Source organism: Acinonyx jubatus, chromosome C1, assembly GCF_027475565.1.
Source record: "Acinonyx jubatus isolate Ajub_Pintada_27869175 chromosome C1, VMU_Ajub_asm_v1.0, whole genome shotgun sequence".
Lineage (NCBI taxonomy): Eukaryota > Metazoa > Chordata > Mammalia > Carnivora > Felidae > Acinonyx > Acinonyx jubatus.
The window spans coordinates 96,221,374-96,239,566 of NC_069381.1; the positions used below are offsets into that span (position 1 = coordinate 96,221,374).

Consider the following 18,193-nt stretch of genomic DNA (forward strand, 5'->3'; position numbering starts at 1 on the left):
GGCAAAGGCCTGGGAGTGCCACTCAGCAGCAACCATTGGGATTTTGGACCAGAAAATTTCTGGATACCATGGTAAAATGTATGCCATTTGATAGAAAATTACTAGCTTACTGTTGGACATTAACAGAGACTGACTCTATGATTGAAGGACATAAAATAACCCTGCAACCTGAAATACCCATAATGTCTTGGGTGACGGAAGAACACTCCAGTTAAGGAAGGCAGTGCCCAGAAGAGTTCTGTATAAAATAGAAATGGTTTGTACAGAAACATGCAACCAGCAGGATGCAAAGAGGTATTTATTGATTATGAGCAAGCCTCTTTTCCCCTAAGTATGACTTTGAAACCACGCAAGGAGTTGCTAAATCCCAGAATCACATGGGTGGTGCCCTATAACAGCTCTCTAATAACCAAAAAAGAGCTGCTCAGTTGTCAACTACACTTCAAAACTAAATAATAAATTTAAATTTAAAAGAGAGGGAGAGAGCATGCAAACTGTTTGGTTTCTGGATAGCAGTTCCAAGTAAGCAGACAGCATCTTGTTTAGAAGGCTATCACTCTAGGGGCGTCTGGGTGGCTCAGTCAGTTGGGCTTCCGACTTCAGTTCAGGTCATGATCTCGCGGTTTGTGAGTTCAAGCCCCGCATCAGGCTCTGTGCTGACAGCTCGGAGCCTGGAGCCTGCTTCAGATTCTGTGTCTCCCTCTCTCTCTGCCCCTCCCCTGCTCATGCTCTGTCTCTCTCTGTCTCAAAAATAAATAAAACATTAAAAAAAAATTTTTTTTTTTAAAGAAAGCTACAACTCTAATTGAAGATGGTAATGACAAATCATATCAATGAGCTGAACTGCACGCTCTTTTCCCTTTAGAGTTCTTACTGCAATCTGCAGTTGATGTCAAAAGTAAAGGTAGTCTTGCGGGCTACCTAACTTTGTACAGGTAGGTCTCCTAACTTTGTACAGATGATGAAAAGACTCTAGAATACTCAATATTGTAAGCTATATTGAACACTTGAAACTTTAGTTATGGGGGGCCACTAAAGGGTGTTTTTAAAAAGGGGGTGAGAGTGCTATAAGAGAGTGCCTGGGGGGGGGGGTGGTTTGGGTGCCTGGGTGAGGCAGTCAGTTGAGCATCTGACTTCAGCTCAGGTCATGATCTCACAGTTCGTGGCTGACAGCTCGGGGCCTAAAGCCTGCCTCGGATTCTATGTCTCTCTCTCTCTCTCTCTCTCTGTGTGTGTGTGTGTGTGCTTCCCCCACTCATGCTGTGCCTCTATCTCCTTCAAAAATAAATAAACATCAAACATTTAAAAAAAGGGGGGGGTGAATGGCTCAGTAGGTAATGACTCTTGATCTTGGGGTTGTGAATTCGAGCCCCACATTGGGTACAGAGATTACATAAAAATAAAATCTTTTAAAAAAAATTAAAAAATAAAAGGGTTGAAGGGTAGGGAGGGACTCTATTTTAGCAAAATAATCCTGGCAGCAATGTGGACACAGTGAATTTGACAAGGTAAAACTCAGAGCTGAGAGACCAACTCTACATGTGTTGCAGTAACAGGAACCTAGGGTCTTAAGTCCAATGACAAGGGTTCTGTAATAGCCTATCCTGGAAAACATACAGAGTGTGAACTAAAGAAAAGGGAGCAAACATTCAAGAGATAATTAGCACTTGAAAATAAGTGGCAAAGGAAAATGATGAGGGAAAAAGAAGGACCAGCCAGGGTTAAACTCTGAAGAAGAGACCATTGAAGCTATTCTTTCTTGTGAAAATGGATGCCATCTTCCTTCTCTTTTTTCTTCTCACCAACAATTTGAAAACCCCTAAGTAACCCAAGAACTCAAAGATCTGACTGCAGCTGTGAGAATGGTAATTTAATGTCTTACTGAGATTATTACAAAACAAACAATGGTAAAATTTGGCCCTGAGGTGAAGGCATCCACAAGATTAGCCACTCCAAGTGAAGCATTAGCCAACCTACAGGTAAGATGAAATTTGGGGACAAATTAAGGATAGAAAGATTTAAAGAAGCAATTCTACACAAATGTCCTGTATAACAATGAATTATGCCTTAAAAAAGAACAAAGATCATTATTTTTTTACCTGTGGTCAAGTGTAAGAGATTCCATATACTGTGACTATATTCTATATACCATATGGAAGAAAATGAGCATATGGACTGAAAACAGATCCAACTGCCTGTGTTCAAACCCAGGCTCTATCCCCTATGGCGATACCCTGTACAGATTACTAAAGCTTTCTGTAAGCGGGCTCCCTCACCTTTAAAACAGTTGCCATGCCAGTACCAGCACTTCATGGGTAGTTGGTATGAGTTACACAAACAAACATGCAGCATTTTTGAAAAGTGCCTCACACAAACTACAGATGCAGTAATTGTTAGCTATTAAGATTAATATATTCCCTCTGTAAGAGGATTCTAATGAATTCCAATGAACCCAAGGAATTAAAAGCACTAAGATATCCTACAGTTAAGAAACACATTTCAATGTGGTTAATCCAACTTAAGCTACCCTTTTTTGGCAGGAGAATCATAAAACCTATTTCTATCAAATTAGCAGAAGTGTTATAAGAAGAACACTTTAGAAAAGGCTGGACTAGGGCACCTGGGTAGCTCAGTTGGTTAAATGTCTGACTTTAGCTCAGGTCATGATCTCATGGTCTGTGAGTTAGAGCCCCACATTGGGCTCGCGCTGACAGTGTAGGGTCTGCTTGGGTTTCTCTCTCTCCCTCTCTCTCTGTTCCTCCTCAACTCATACTCTCTCTCTCTCTCTCTCTCTCTCTCTCAAAATCAGTAAAGTTAAAAAAAGGGGGGGAAGGGAAGGAAGAAAGAAAGAAAATGCTGGACTATGGTAATCAAGACCATCTTTTAAATGATAATACAATTTAATAGAAACTGGGAAATTTGCTGGAGGACTGTTATACTCCTGGCTAGAATTTCAGTACATTTCTAGAATAGTTCAAATCTAATAGACTGGTTGTAAGTGAATACTATTGAATTCTGAGGGTATATAACAGGGTTGAAATAGAAAATTATGTATTAAAGAATTAGTAACTATGCTTACTTAGATACTTAAGCAATTTGCAGAAAACTAAGGGATTTATATCTAACATGAAATCAGTATAATTATCCTTTGATGTTAAAATGTGTATCAGCTGGCCATACCCACAGGAAGATTACCTTTTAAGATTACAGCCCAGAGCCTAAAAACCACAGTCTACTTGAAGAAAGCTGATCTGAACCAGAGGCAAAGCAAATAAAAGAAATAATGCAATTCCTTTCTTGCAAACCCAAATGTCATGATACATTTTTAACAGATATTCATAAGGTAATTAGGTATGAATGTGGAAACCATTAAATAATTAATCAAACACATATCTGCTTTAAGAAATTGTATGAAATTGAGAATACAATGCTGACAAAATTATGAAATAAATATTTAAGAGTAATAATTTCATAAAACATTTTTATAGTATTTCTTGTTAAACAATGATGACTTCTGTACCTATGTTCTTTGTGTTCCAATAGCTGACAGTCTCTACATGTCAATCTATCACATGTTTCACAGAAAAGTTTCAACTGTTCTTGTTTATGTACAGGGCAGAAAACAGGGCGCTGACCAGATGCTCCAACAGACTCTGTAGTAAAATAAAACATATATTTTTAAACTAAACAAAAATTGTATCTCACGTTCTAAATTCTTATTAATATTTATGTCCAAAGCATATAAAGAATAAGTAGAAATGCTGAGGTAAAAGAGGAAGATTAATGGTAGATCAATCATTAAAACTGCTTCTATTCTTACCTGAGACATCTTCTTTCTTCCTGATCAAGTGATCTTTAGTGAATTTTACTCTCTGATGTGCTTCAATACATGTCTTACACAGCCACTCTCCACATTCTACACAAAAGCCAACTGCACTTGCATTGTCTTCACAACTAGTACATACCTAAAAGTGGAAATAAATACTAATCTATATCAAATTTACAAGATATAAATCCACAAAATAAAAACTGTGACTTGCTCTCAAATACACTAAATATTTTGTTATCCATTTATCTCCAATAAAATCCTTTTCCTTCCATATCAAACATTCACGTGAGTAAATTTAAGTCTCAGAACACAAAAAATATATATAAGTAAAGACTTTTCATCTCATTTAATTAGGTAGAAGGGTACAGAACAGAATAAGGATCATTTATTTAACTATAGCTGAAGTACCCTAAATCACATAACTATCTGAACATATGTCTCTCATAATTTACATTTCAGTATCAAGGTAAGAATATAAAGAAATATTAAGAAGCATACCTGTTCTGATTTCTCATCAGAACTGCTAGGAGCTTCAGATGTATCTTTCACAAAATAATTATCCACAAGGTCTATCTGTCTGCATTCTTGGCGGCATACTGGGCACCGTATTACACCAACTACGACACGAGACAACAACATTAGAAAATATTCTTCAGGAAAAAATAAAGAAATTGTGCATGATGCCCATATGAAAAGCATTCACGTATGTCACAGACAAGACCAAAGAAATGAATATTAAGAGCTGAGTAAAATAATCTACTGAGTTATTCCATTGGGGGAAAATGACATACTATTTAGGATGAGAAAACAAACATTAATATACAAAAAAAAAATCTAAAAGTGCTTTATTATGTGTTGGCCGAATAATGGCTCCCAAAGATATCCAGATCTTAATCCTTGGAATGTGTCCTATCACTTTATACAGCAAAGGCGACTTTGTAGATATGATTAAATTAAGACTCTCGAGATGGGAATATGCTGTCCCAGAGTATTTGATGGACTCTAAATGTGATCTTATAAAAAGGAGACAGGGGCACCTGGGTGGCTCAGTCAGCTGAGTGTCTGACTTCGGCTCAGGTCATGATCTCACAGTTCATGAGTTCGAATCTTGCATCGGGCTCTGTGCTAACAGCTCAGAGTCTGGAACCTGCTATGGATTTTGTGTCTCCCTCTCTCTCTCTCTTTTTTTTTTCCTTCTCCTTGTGCGCGCTCTTCTCTCTCTCTCACACACACACACACACACACACACACACACACACAAAAATGAATAAACGTTAAAAAAAATAGTAAGATTAGAGTACAGACAAGTGGAAGGTAGCTAGTAATAGAAGCAGAGAACGGAGTAATGTGTTTTAGGGATGAAGCAATAAGTCAAGAAATACAAGTGGCCACTGTAAGTGGAAAAAGGCAAAGAAATGAATTTTCTCCTCCTCAGAGACTCTGCAAGGACCAGACCTGATGATACTTTGACTCCAGCAGATATTTTGACTGTAGCCCAGTAATACTGATTTCAAACTTTAGCCTCCAAAATAGTAAGAAATTAAAACGTGTGTTATTTTAAGTCACCAAGTTTATGGCAATTTTGTTACAGCAGCAACAGAAATACACGATCCATCATCTTATAAATTCTGCTTGGTTCAGAACTACTTGAATTCATTCACTTTCATGTGGGAAGAAAGATCACATGTGCCTGTGCCAGTGTTCCAGCATCTATCAGAAAAAATAAACCTGCTCGGTTAACACATGGAAATTAAAGTTAAAAACTAAGAAATAGCAACAGAGTCAACACAACAAACTAATTATGTGTCAGCCATAAAACTGAGGATACAGCATCAACAACACAATCCTCACTTTCAAGAAAGGGTGCAAGACTAGTATGTAATTGTTATAGCTTATAGCACACACAACTATAGGAAGCACCACACACAGACTAGGATGTAAACAAGAGTCCCCAAGAGTTGGGAGGACACAAATTACAGAACCTTATATTGTAGTTCTAATGGAAAACAGAAACAAATATAATGTCATTCTAAAAGTAGGAGTATCAGTCTCCCAGTAGACATATACACTGTTTAAACAAATTCAAAGTTATAGATTTGAAACCAAAACATAGTTCTCGTAACACACAGTGCATACAAAGGTCCTGCTCAGAGGAAATACATAAAAACAATTTTTCAAATCCAAGAAAGAAACAGCATGGTGAAAAGAAAGGGGGAGAAAGGATATACATATTTCCACATTTAAGACAGCATAAATTACAAACCTTTCAAGAAACAGAGTATATAACAAACAGAGTATATAACTTATCTTGTACTACAGTACAAGTAACTGTAGGGGCAAAAATATGTGAGCAACTAACTTACAATAAATTAAGTTTTCACTTTAGAGGTTACACTTATACATGGTCTTGAAAAATTCATTCTGTTACTAGTGTGCAGGACAGTTTACTTTGCTGACCCTGGTTCCTTGAATCCTGTACATTCCTAAGGAAAGCCTATCTCTAATACTGGCCCTCAAATGGCTCCTGTGAGATGACCTCTAACTCTTGGAATATTCTGCCTGATAAGACTGTTTTTGTATGCCTGAGGCCATATTCAGTATGACCTCAGAGGGTGACAAGAGTCTCAGTAGGTAATGTGGGTTCCATGGAGGATCCACCCCTTTGTGACAATGCCCCAATAAAAACTCTAGACATGGGGGCTCAGGTAAGCTTTCCAGATTGGCAATATTCCTGCATATTGTCACACATAGTTACTCTAAAACTAAGCTTCTCCCACACAACTCCACTGAAAGGAGAGATGTGTAAGCTTGTACCTATTTTCTCCTGAACTTCACACCATGCACCTTTACTAAATTTAATCTATTTCCTCTTTCCCTGTAATAAAATGCAACCATGAAAATAACAGTTTTTCTGAATCCTGTGAGTCCTTCCAGTAAACCATAAGGTCTGAGGGTGACCTCAAACTCAACTAGGAAAGGAAGAAACAGTATGCAAACTAAGAACAGCAAGAGCAAAGTTCACAAATGGCAGTGGTGGGGGGAGACTTTAAAAGAAAAATGTCCACATATACATATAGTTGAAGGATACAAATGATGAAGAGACATTCTGTTCTGAGCAAGAAAAACTCATTATTAAAGTATCTCTTATACCTGTGTATATGAATACTTTGTCCGAAGTCTGTTTTTTTGAACTCACTAAAATAATTATCAGGTTCTTAAAAGTTTTACTTTAATCTGGCAAGCTAACATCACAGTTTATGACAACAAAAATTCATCTATTTCTCATCCCAAGCCTCCATTAAAATAATATGAAAGAATGTGGAAGATAAAAACAATATACAGGGGCATTTGGGTGGCTCAGTCAGTTAAGCATCTGACTCTTGATTTGGGCTTAAGTCATGAACCCAGGGTTGTGGGATAGGGCCCCGCTTTGGGCTGCATGCTGACTGTGGAGTCTGCTGAAGACTCTCTCTGTCCCTCCCTCCCTCTGCCCCTCTCCCCCACTCATTCTCTCTCTCCCTAAAATAAAAAATATAGGGGCGCCTGGGTGGCTCAGTAGGTTAAGTGTCCAACTTCAGCTCATGATCTCCACAGTTCGTGGGTTCAAGCCCCAGATCAGGGTCTGTGCTGACAGCTCAGAATCTGGAGCTACTTCGGACTCTGTGTCCCTCTCTCTCTGCCCCTCCCCTGCTCATGCTCCGTCTTTCTCTCTCTCAAAAAATAAAAAGAAATAAACATTAAAAAAATGTTTTAATAAAAAAAATATATATCCAAAAAGATTAAGGGGATAGAAGTAGCAAAGCACACAAATCAATACACATGCAATTTCAAGAAATGTAGAAGCCAAAGGATATGAACACTGCAGAGGAAACCCAACCGAGAGTACACAAGGAGTGGAGAGATAAATCTCAGAAAGACTCTTATTTGCCATAAAGATTTTCAGACAAGCTTGGAATTAAGAAATTTGAGGCATGAAAGAAGTTCCAATGAGAGAGAAGGGAGTAAATTCAAGTCTGCAGACATCAGCAAACCCCATTCCTAGGCTGACTACTTACACTTGACTGATTACCCAGCAGCCAAGGTGTCTGTCTTACCACCAACACAAGAGTTGAAGGTTCTCCAGGAATCTTTCTATCTGTTTTTTTATTTATTCAATAAACTTAAAAAGTATATGAATGTTTACTTTGAACATGAGAGCCATTTTCCATTTGAGTTTATAAGTATGCCCTTGTAATTAGTATAGATCAGATGAGTGTGCTTGCTCCTAACTCAATCACTGAGTGCTGTCATGCCGAGTTTAGGTCATTATACAAAACTAAAACCCAAAATCCAAAGCCAAAGTTGCTGACCACTTTTCTGCACAGTATCCCTAGAACTGATTTCATGACTCCAAAGTTCAAGTTCTGAGAGGCCCATTCAGGCCTATTAGATTAGTTTTAAATGCCACTTTATTAAAATGTATAATTATGGGGAAGACAAAGGAGGATTCTTTTCAAAAGGCCAAACTACACAAGCCTACAAACTAGTTTATCTCCACAGTATTAGGTGGAATTTAGTTTTAATAAGTTGATTGTTGTGGACTTCCATCCAAGATGGATGACTAGACAGATATGGAAACACCACTTGAAACGGTTAAACACAGAAATAGCTAAAATATAACAAATTAAAATGTACTTTGAAAAATGTGTAACTGAGTCCACAACCTAAAGGGCAAAACTTTGTAGTGCCAGAAACAAAAGGGAACTCAAAGCTCAAGTGGTCAGGCATCAACAGATGCAAGTGGGACACAGGGGTTACAAGTACCACTACTTTGAACAGGAAGTAAGACAATGATTAAGGGGTGAACCTGAACTCCTTCAAAAAAGCCATGGGGCAGGCTTTGAGTGCCCTCACCCTAAAATCTTTCGCAGCTCTGAAGTCACCCACAAGAAGTCAGAATACCAAATAAGCTTTATACATAGATACATAAGCAAAGTTTGTGCTATCTGCACAGTACACAGAAAGGCCAAGTCAAGAAACTAGTAAACTCATCAAGATTAAAGGAAAGGCACAGAGCTTCCTCAGAGGGAAGCGCGGCACCCCTTCCCACATACCTGGTCCTACACATCTCCTCCTTCTGGCCATTCCTGTGTTATAACATTTTATCCTAAACTGGAAATCTATCTAGTGCTGGATGACTATGGGGAAGTTCATGATGTAACCTCCAGCCCTGCTTCATGTCTTGGGCCCAGTTTTCCTGGGACTTCAGAAACATTGAGTGGAAGGGGCAACTGTGTGGCTCAGTTGGTTAAGCGTCTGACTCTTGATCTCACTCAGGTCATGATCTTGCAGTTCCTGAGTTTGGGCCTCGGATTCTGTCTCTCCCTCTCTGCCTGTCTGTCTGTCTGTCTCTCTCTCTCTCTCAAAATAAATAAATGAACCAAGAAAGAGAAGGGAAGGGAAAAGAGAAAAGAGAAAAGAGAAAAGAGAAAAGAGAAAAGAGAAAAGAGAAAAGAGAAAAGAGAAAAGAGAAAGGAGAAAGGAAAGGAAAGGAAAGGAAAGGAAAGGAAAGGAAAGGAAAGGAAAGGAAAGGAAACAAACACTGAATGGTAAATCCACCATGAGTAAGGAGCCCAAGGAATTCAGTCCAACATACTGGTCATTCTCCTCAGGGCTGAAGTCAACATTTCTCTTCTGTTCTCTACCCTAAGTTCAAGTTCTTATTTAGAACCTCTTCTTGGGGTGCCTGGGTGCGTCGGTTAAGCGTCCAACTTCAGCTCAGGTCATGATCTCGCAGTTCCTGAGTTTGAGCCCCGCATCAGGCTCTGTGCTGACAGTTCAGAGCCTGGAGCCTGCTTCAGATTCTGTGTCCCCCCTCTCTCTCTGCCCCTTCCCTGCTTGCACTCTATCTCTCTCTGTCTCTCAAAAATAAACATTAAAAAAATTTAAAAAAAAAAAAAAAAAGAACCTCTTCTTTAATCAACTCTAAACAAAATGTACATAAAACAGAAGTTATTATCTTTGCCTTGTATCTACTTCTCTCCCTGGGATTCCTAGTTAGATGAATTCACATATTCACTGAACAACAACAACAACAAAATGAAGCTTCTCTGAAACCTTACAAACACACAAAACTATCTCATTAGAACACCTCCCAACCCAAGGCACAAGTGGAACAGGACACCAAGTGAAGATAGGCTCATACATAAAATTACAATGCATGAAGAAACCCAATACTATTAGAGTGAGTCAACCAACACAATAAAGCAATAAATAACAACCTAACTCACAGAAAATAAAACAATCTGAAAAAGACTTCAAAAATATGTGTAAAATACCTCGAGAAAGGGTCAAACAGAATCTATGAAAATAGAGCTAAAAAAGAATCAAAGAGAAATAAAATACACTCATTGAATAAACTCAAAACACAAGTTAAATAGTAAGCAAGAGAGAATGGAAAAGAAAATCAAGTAGAAGACAGATATGAAAAAAAATCACACAGAATTCAGCACAGAGCTAAAGAGAGAAGGAACTACAGAAGAGAATAAGTTGAGAAAACTAAAGAACTGAATGAGAAACTCCAGTATGTGTTAAAGTTCCAGAAGTTCATGAAGGAAATGAGGTACAGATGCTATTTAAAGAAGATAATGACTGAGAATTTCAGAACTGAAGAAATGAGCCCTCATACCACAATACAAGTCCTGAACAGGATAAATAAAAATAAATCCACACCTAAACACTGCAAAGATGGAGGAAAAACTCTTAATAATTGCTAATATTACAAGACAATCAGACCAACAGCAGACTTAATTAGTAAAAAACAATACAAAAAGATAACAGGAATAGTATCTTAAAAGCTTTTAGAGAAAATAAATCAACTTAACAATCTACATGCTGATAACTATTCAAGAGTAAAAGCAAATTACATTTTCAGACATATAACAATACTGCTCAGCTACAAGAATAAAGCATTAAATTCAACTATATAAAACCGCCAATTTTAGACCACTTATGACCTGCAAATATGGTAATTTTATACAGTTTAACCTACTACCGGCTTTAAGAACATGGAAAAATACTTAGGGGTGCCTGGCTGGCTCAGTCACTAGAGCATGCAACTCCTGATCTTGGGGTTTGAGGCCCACATTGGACATAGAGCTTACTTTGAAGAGGGAAGAAAAAAAAAAAAAGACCATGGAAAACTATTTAGAAGTGAGATGCAAAAAATAATTAGCAAAATCATTAATACACATTTTGATATCTAAATATACATGAGTTAAAAGTAAATATGGACAGGTGTAAATATTAATTTAGGGAGATAAAAAACATAAAATTAAAACACTGAGCTACAGTAATATATTCTATTATAATCAAACGACAGTTTGGCAAATCATTCTAAATACACTATGAAGAGAAAACTGAGTGATAAAATGTCAATTAAAAAATAAAGTAAAATCTTGCCTTAACAAAAATAAATGAGGGCATCAAAATTCAGATGTATAAAATACAGTCCAGTTGTTGAAAACAGATATGACTGTGTACACTTTCTTAGCCAGGCAATAACAAGTGTCTGAAGTGAAGACTGCAGTTTGGTACCATGTTCAAGTGTGTTCTAAAGACCTTTTTAAAGGTTTAAATGTTTAAAGACATTTTGTTTAAAACTGTTCTAAAATATCAGCAGGAATTCTAAGTACCTCTATTGGCTGCCACCATTTTTTCAGTTTGATTCACAAAAACTGACTGATTCACAAAAAAAAGACTACTGGGGAAATAGGGACTCTTTGCTACCACATATCCCCTGTCTTACGTTTCCCAGACCAACTTTGCTCTACCCTGTACTTCTGCCCTCACCCCAGCAAGAATTTTAATCTGACCGTTTGAGAATGAAGGTTGTGCTGAGGACAGAAAACAAACATAATCAAATTATATCTAAATTTGCATTAATACAAAGTTTTACTGTAAGACCAGTTGGTATTTAGTATGAAATTCTTATATATTAGTTCGATGAATGCTCATAACACTTCTGTAAAATAGGATCAATTATTATCCCCACTTCAAAGGTGAGGAAATTGAGCTTCAGAGAAATCAGGTAATGCTCTCAAGGTCACAGGACAATGTAAATGGCAGAGGTAGGTAAGATCTGAAACCCCAACATATGAATCTATAAGCCATGCCCTTAAAACCTATGTTAAAGAAGCTCTCTAACTAAAAGGCTGATCATTAGTAACAAAATAATTAAGGCTAAACTAAGGCAGTCATAATAGAACTATAGAGGATAAATTAGAGGCAGTATCAATTGCCTAATGAATGTCTGCATGATGAAGAGGTAGTAGTCACAGCAAAGGAAAAATTAGAAATTCTAGATGATTCACAAGCTTCTAGCATGGGTAATTCATGGATAATTACACAATTACTCAAAATGAGGGAAAAGTAATTTTAGCCAGAATGCAATGAATAAGTTTAGGATAGACTGTGTTAACTAGCACAGTTCTGTAGTTGAAGCATGTAGAAAGAACTATCAGCTTACAACTAGGTAAAATCTGAAGCACAGTTACGATTACCAAGGGAGAACAGGATCAAAAGAGTACAGTACCCTTCAATACACCAATATTTATGGTCAAGTACGAGAAAAGGAGTTCACAGATTTAGGACACAGATTTCAACATTTACAACTGCAAATCCCAAGAAGCACATTTTACATTAAAGGCTAGTAAGGGGCACCTGGTTGGCTTAGTCAGCAGAGCAGAAGACTCTTGATTTCAGGGTTGTGAGTTCAAGGCCCACGTTGAGTGTAGAGATTACTTAAAAATAAAATTTGGGGGCACCGGGTGACTCAGTCAGCTAAGCATCGGACTCTTGGTTTAGGTTCAAGTCATGATCTCACAGTTTGTGGGTTCGAGCTCCATGTTAGCAGAGAGCCTCCTTGGGATTCTCTCTCTGCCCCTTCCCTTGCTCACTTTCTCTCTCTCAAAAGAAATAAACATTTTTAAAAGTTTTTAATAAAATAAAATCCTAAAAAAACGAAGCCAGTACAAATCACACAAGTATAATTGAAATAAATGAGAATCAAACATGAGTCAACTACTGTTTCTTTTTTTCTTGGGGGGGGGGGGTCAATTACTTTTTCTATTAACCACTCATGATTAACTTATCACTGTACTAATTTACTTTTGAAATTATATTCTATCTCTGAATGTCAGTTAACTCCTAGCATGACCAAACACTTTTTTTTTTTTAAATGTAAGTCCCACACCTAATGTGGGGCTTAAACTCACTACCTCGAGATCAAGAGTTGTATGCTCTACCTGCTAAGCCAGTCAGGCACCCAAGCCAATACTCTTTTTATTCACCCCTAGCTTCTCCTTCCCATACCCAAGAGTGGTTAGTCCAAACCTTTAATCATCAACTCCCCTCTCCTTTCCCTTAGAAAATAATTATGAATAAAAAACACAGATATATTTTCAGGTGAAGAAGGGAGAAGAGAATTTGCACCTACTGCCTCTAATTACATAAGTGGGAGGCCAGATCAAGTGATGAGAGCGAGAGTGTTGTGAGCTGAGTGCTGAAAGAATAATCCAGGGAACAGGAAAAACAGGCTAGAAAGAATATTATCAGGTAACATCAAGAGTTCCAAGTTTGAAAGGTATAACCATTCCTAAGGCTAATTCCTCTTTCCATCTTAAACCTATCTCCTGTTCAGCTCCATTCCTTCCCTTCACACAATAATTGGAGCCTAGGAAGTACTACATATTTGCTGAAAGGAAGGCAAAAAATAATGACTAGATTCTGAAAAAACAGACCACTGATCTTTTCTACAAAATTTTAGCACAATGGAGATAGCAGAAAGATTTTATTATGAGTATAACGGAGTTGGAGATGTGGAATGTTGACTTTGTTGCCCATTCTTACAGAAAGTTGGCAATGAAGAGAAGGAAAGACAAGGATTTGCTGCTAAAAAGGCAGAAGAAAACTGCTTAATAAAGGGTGAAACTGGAGATATTATATAGAAAATAACAGAAATAATTCATTTATAAACAAATTGGTTTAACATATACAAAATAATACCATACAGTAATATGTATTTAAATTTTGCTGGTAAATATCCAGGCAATTTCCACAAGTCAATTTTACAACCAAATGTAAGACTGGCTTAAGCTGAAATCATGGGGATATATGGCTAGTATGTACACATACGATCATATAAGACTGGACACTGATTATCAAACATAATGGAATATAGGGGCATCTGGGTGGCTCAGTCCGTTAAGTGTCTGACTCTTGATTTTGGCTCAGGTCATGACAGTTCATGAGTTGGAGACCCATGTCAGGCTCCTCACTGATAGTATGAAGCCTGCTTGGGATTCTCATTCTCCCTCTCTCTGTGTCCCTCTCCCATTCGCACAGGTGCACTCTCTCTCTCAAAATAAACAAAACTTAAAAAAATAATAATACATTTAGGAAATGCATTAGGCATATATGTTATAAAGCTTCCTGGTATTATTTAAGCTTAATTCTTAAGTATATGAGTCTTTAAAATTCAAAAACCTTGTAGGGGCACCTGTGTGGCAAGTCGGTTAAGCGTCTGACTCTTGATTTCAGTTCAGGTCATTTTCTCAGGGTTTATGGGATCGAGCCCCATGTGGGAGCGATCCGCGCTGTCAGTGCAGAGCCTGCTTGGGATTCTCTTTTCCTCCTTCTCTTTCTGCCCCACCTTCACTCACGCTTGCTCTTTCACTCTCAAAACAAATAAATAAATAATTTTTAAAACTTTGTCTTAAAAACCTTGTAGGGGCGCCTGGTTGGTTCAGTCAGTACAGTATGCGGCTCTTGACCTTGGGGTCATGAATTTGAGCTCCACGTTGCATGTGGAACCTACTTGAAAGTAAAGTAAAACAAAATATATATATTTTTTAAATCCAAAAACCTTGTATAATCAGAAAATTATGAATAATTTCATTAACAAATATATCAATGTAATTACAATACTCAGCATTATCTGAAATAAAATACCAAAGTTTTTATTTTATTTTTTAAGTATTTTCAAAATTAACAGAAACTTACGTAAAAATAACATTTTTTAACTGGTGAATGGGCAAGTTATAGTCTGCTAGCTATTAGAAAAAGGCAATATGAAATAACAAGACAGTTTAGCCAGTAACTTATTAAGAATGAATTTTAGGGGTGCCTAGGTGGCACAGTTGGTTAAGCGTCCAACTTTTGATCTTGGTTCAGGTCATGATCTCACAGTTTGTGAGTTCAACCCCAATGTCAGGTTTTGTGGTGATAGCGCAGATCCAGCTTGGGATTCTATCTCTCCTCTCTGCCACTCCCGTTTGTGTGAGCACTCTCTCTCTCTCAAAATAAATAAACTTAAAAAAAAAAAAAAAGAATGTATTTTATAGTTAAAAACTTTTTTTAACGCCTATTTATTTTTCAGAGGGAGAGAAAGACAGAGCATGAGCCAAAAAGGGGCAGAGAAAGAGGGAGACACAGAATCTGAAACAGGCTCCAGGCTCTGAGCTGTCACCACAGAGCCTGACGCAGGGCTCAAACCCACAAACCGTGAGATCATGACCCGGGCAAAGTCCAGGGCTTAATCAACTGAGCCACTCAGGCGCCTCGAGAATTTTATACTTTTAAATAAGAAGAATGAAAGAAAGTAAAAACTACAGAGATAGTATTTGGACACAAAACCTAAAGTGTTTACTATCTAGTTCATTATACAAAAAGCACTGAATATCTAGCTTAAGTGACTGAATTTTCACTAAGCCAGGTAGAAACAACGCCATATAACAGAAAATTCAAGATAGGTCTTCAGTTCAAGTACTCAAATTCAAATCTACAGAAATTGAGTCTCCTTAGTGGGTATACTTCACAGAAGAAAAAGTTTCAGTCTATGTCTGCACACATATGCTTGTGTGAATAAACCTGCATGCAACTAGCTATTTATTGCCCTCTTTGTATTGGGGGAAGGAGGCAGGAAACCAAAAAGACCTAACAAAGCCTCAAGCCATGACCATGAAGACCCAGGATTTGATGGCTGCCTGGGTACACTGTATCTGTTTATTCACTGCTTCCTTTAGTAGACCACCTGAATTTTGCAGAGAGGCTCAATCAATCACTGGATCATGAAAGGGACAACTCCTATACCAGCTGTACAAGCTAATAAGCAGGTAAAGAGTAAGGATATGATATTTTCGGAATAAGGTATTTAATTTGAAAATGCGTTCAGTAAAGGGCAGCTGAAACAAAGTTTATCATGTCTTCCATGGTCTACTGCTTCACACTCACCAATAACCACACCACCACCAAGTATGACCCTGTAAATGAATCCATCCTCATGAATAGGCAAAGAACAAGTATATCCCATTCGAGGAGGTTCAGTAACTTGAGGGAGACCAAAGTGAACAATCAGAAACAGCTGGCTGGCTCCTACTGAGGCAGAACTAATGGAAGGAACAAGAGAGAACTTGAGTTTAAAAAAAAAAAAAAAAAGATACTGAGAACTTTCACAAAAATGGAATTAGAATACACATAACAAAAGTAAAATTAATTATATTAAATTAAATAAGTATGATTTCAGGGGCACCTGGGTGGCTCAGTTGATTAAGCATCCGACTTTGGCTAAGGCCATGATCTCACAGCTAGTGAGTTCAAGCCCCGCGTCAGGCTCCGTGCTGACAGCCTAGAGCCTGGAGCTTGCTTCCAATTCTGTGTCTCGCTCTCTCTCTGCCCCTCTCCCACTCATGTTCTATGTCTTTCTCTCAAAAATAAATAAACGTTAAAAAAAAATTTTTTTTAATTTAAAGAACTTTCAACAATAGCCAAATTATGGAAAGAGCCTCCATCAACTGACGAATGGATAAATAAGATGTGGTTTATATATACAATGGAATACTACTTGGCAGTGAGAAAGAATGAAATCTGGCCATCTGTAGCAACGTGGATGGAACTGGAGAGTGTTATGCTAAGTGAAATAAGTCAGGCAGAGAAAGACAGATACCATGTGTTCACTCATATGTGGATCCTGAGAAACTCAACAGAAGACCAGAGGGGAGGAGAAGGGGGGAAAAAAAAGTTAGAGAGGGAAGGAAGCAAACCATAAGAGACTCTTAAATACTGAGAATAAACTGAGGGTTGATGGGGGGGTGGGGGGGAGGGGAAAGTGGGTGATACGCATTGAGGGGGCACCTGTTGGGATGAGCCCTGGGTGTTGTATGGAAACCAGTTTGACAATAAATTTCATATATTAAAAAAATAAAAATAAAAATAAATAAGTAAATAAATAAATAAATTTAAATGAGTATGATTTCAAAGTTAAAAAAAAAAAAATAGAAGACCTGAAAAAAAGAATGGAAACTCCTAAGAAGCAAATTGATAGTTTGAAAGATCACATTAAGAAACATACCTAAAAAGAGGGCACCTGGGTGGCTCAGTTGATTAAGCGCCCAACTCTTGGTTTCAGCTTAGGTCATAATTTCAGGGTTCATGGGATCAAACCCTACAATGGGGTCTGTGCTGACAGCCAGAAGTCTGCTTGGGATTCTCTGTCTCTCCCTCTCTCTCTGCCCCTCCCCAACTGGTGCTCTCTCTCTCAAAATAAATAAATAAACTTAAAAAAAAAAAAAAAAAAGGAAGAAACATACCTAAAACAAAAGGAAGGATGAAAGAGAAAAACAAGAAACAAATATATACCAACAAACAGGTAATACAGTTAAACTACTGAAAATCAAAGACAAAATTTTGAAAGCATTAATAAAAATGACTAATGATGTACAAGGAAACAATAAGATTAACAGATGACTTAGCAGAAACAATAGATGCCAGGAAGCAGTGGGATGACATAATTCAAAGCAGTGAAAGAAAAAACTTATCATCTAAAAATTCTACATTCATCAATATTAACTGGCAAAAGTGGGAATGAAATAAGAAAACCACATATAAACATGGATTGAAGAAATTCACTGTAAATCCACGTACCTTACAAAAAAACTAAAGAAAGTTCCTCAGGCTAAAAGGGACATCAGACAGTAACTCAAATGTATATAAAGAAATAAAGACCACAAATAAGGTTAATTACACAAGTAAATGCATAACACAGTATAAACCTACTTTTTCTCTTTCCTTAACTAATTTAAAAGTAAACTGCACGAAACAAAAGCATAAAGGAAGAGAGAGGAAACGAGAGTCATCCTGAAGCAAGGACATGACACCAAACCATAACCCAAAACCACAGAAATTAAAGTACCAGAAACAGTAAATATATGCAGATTAATATAAAACACTATTATTTTTCTTTTATTCTAACTTCTTTGAAAATTTTAACAGTGTACCAACAGTAACCATAAACGTATTGCTGGATTTATAACATATAGATGTAACACA

The 18,193-nt window shown here is 37.4% G+C and overlaps 1 protein-coding gene across 3 annotated transcripts in view; it reads right to left on the minus strand.

Annotated features, from left to right (window-relative positions):
* TRIM33 (tripartite motif containing 33) overlaps nt 1–18,193 on the minus strand; it is a 129,950-nt gene that overhangs the window by 66,614 nt on the left and 45,143 nt on the right. For all 3 annotated transcript variants that reach the window (XM_015066167.3, XM_027058285.2, XM_053214636.1), the window contains exons 2-4: nt 4,328–4,446; nt 3,821–3,965; nt 3,521–3,653 (exon numbers count right to left, since the gene is read on the minus strand). In XM_015066167.3, coding sequence (XP_014921653.2) covers nt 3,521–3,653; nt 3,821–3,965; nt 4,328–4,446 — 397 coding nt within the window. The remainder of the gene's footprint in view (nt 1–3,520; nt 3,654–3,820; nt 3,966–4,327; nt 4,447–18,193) is intronic.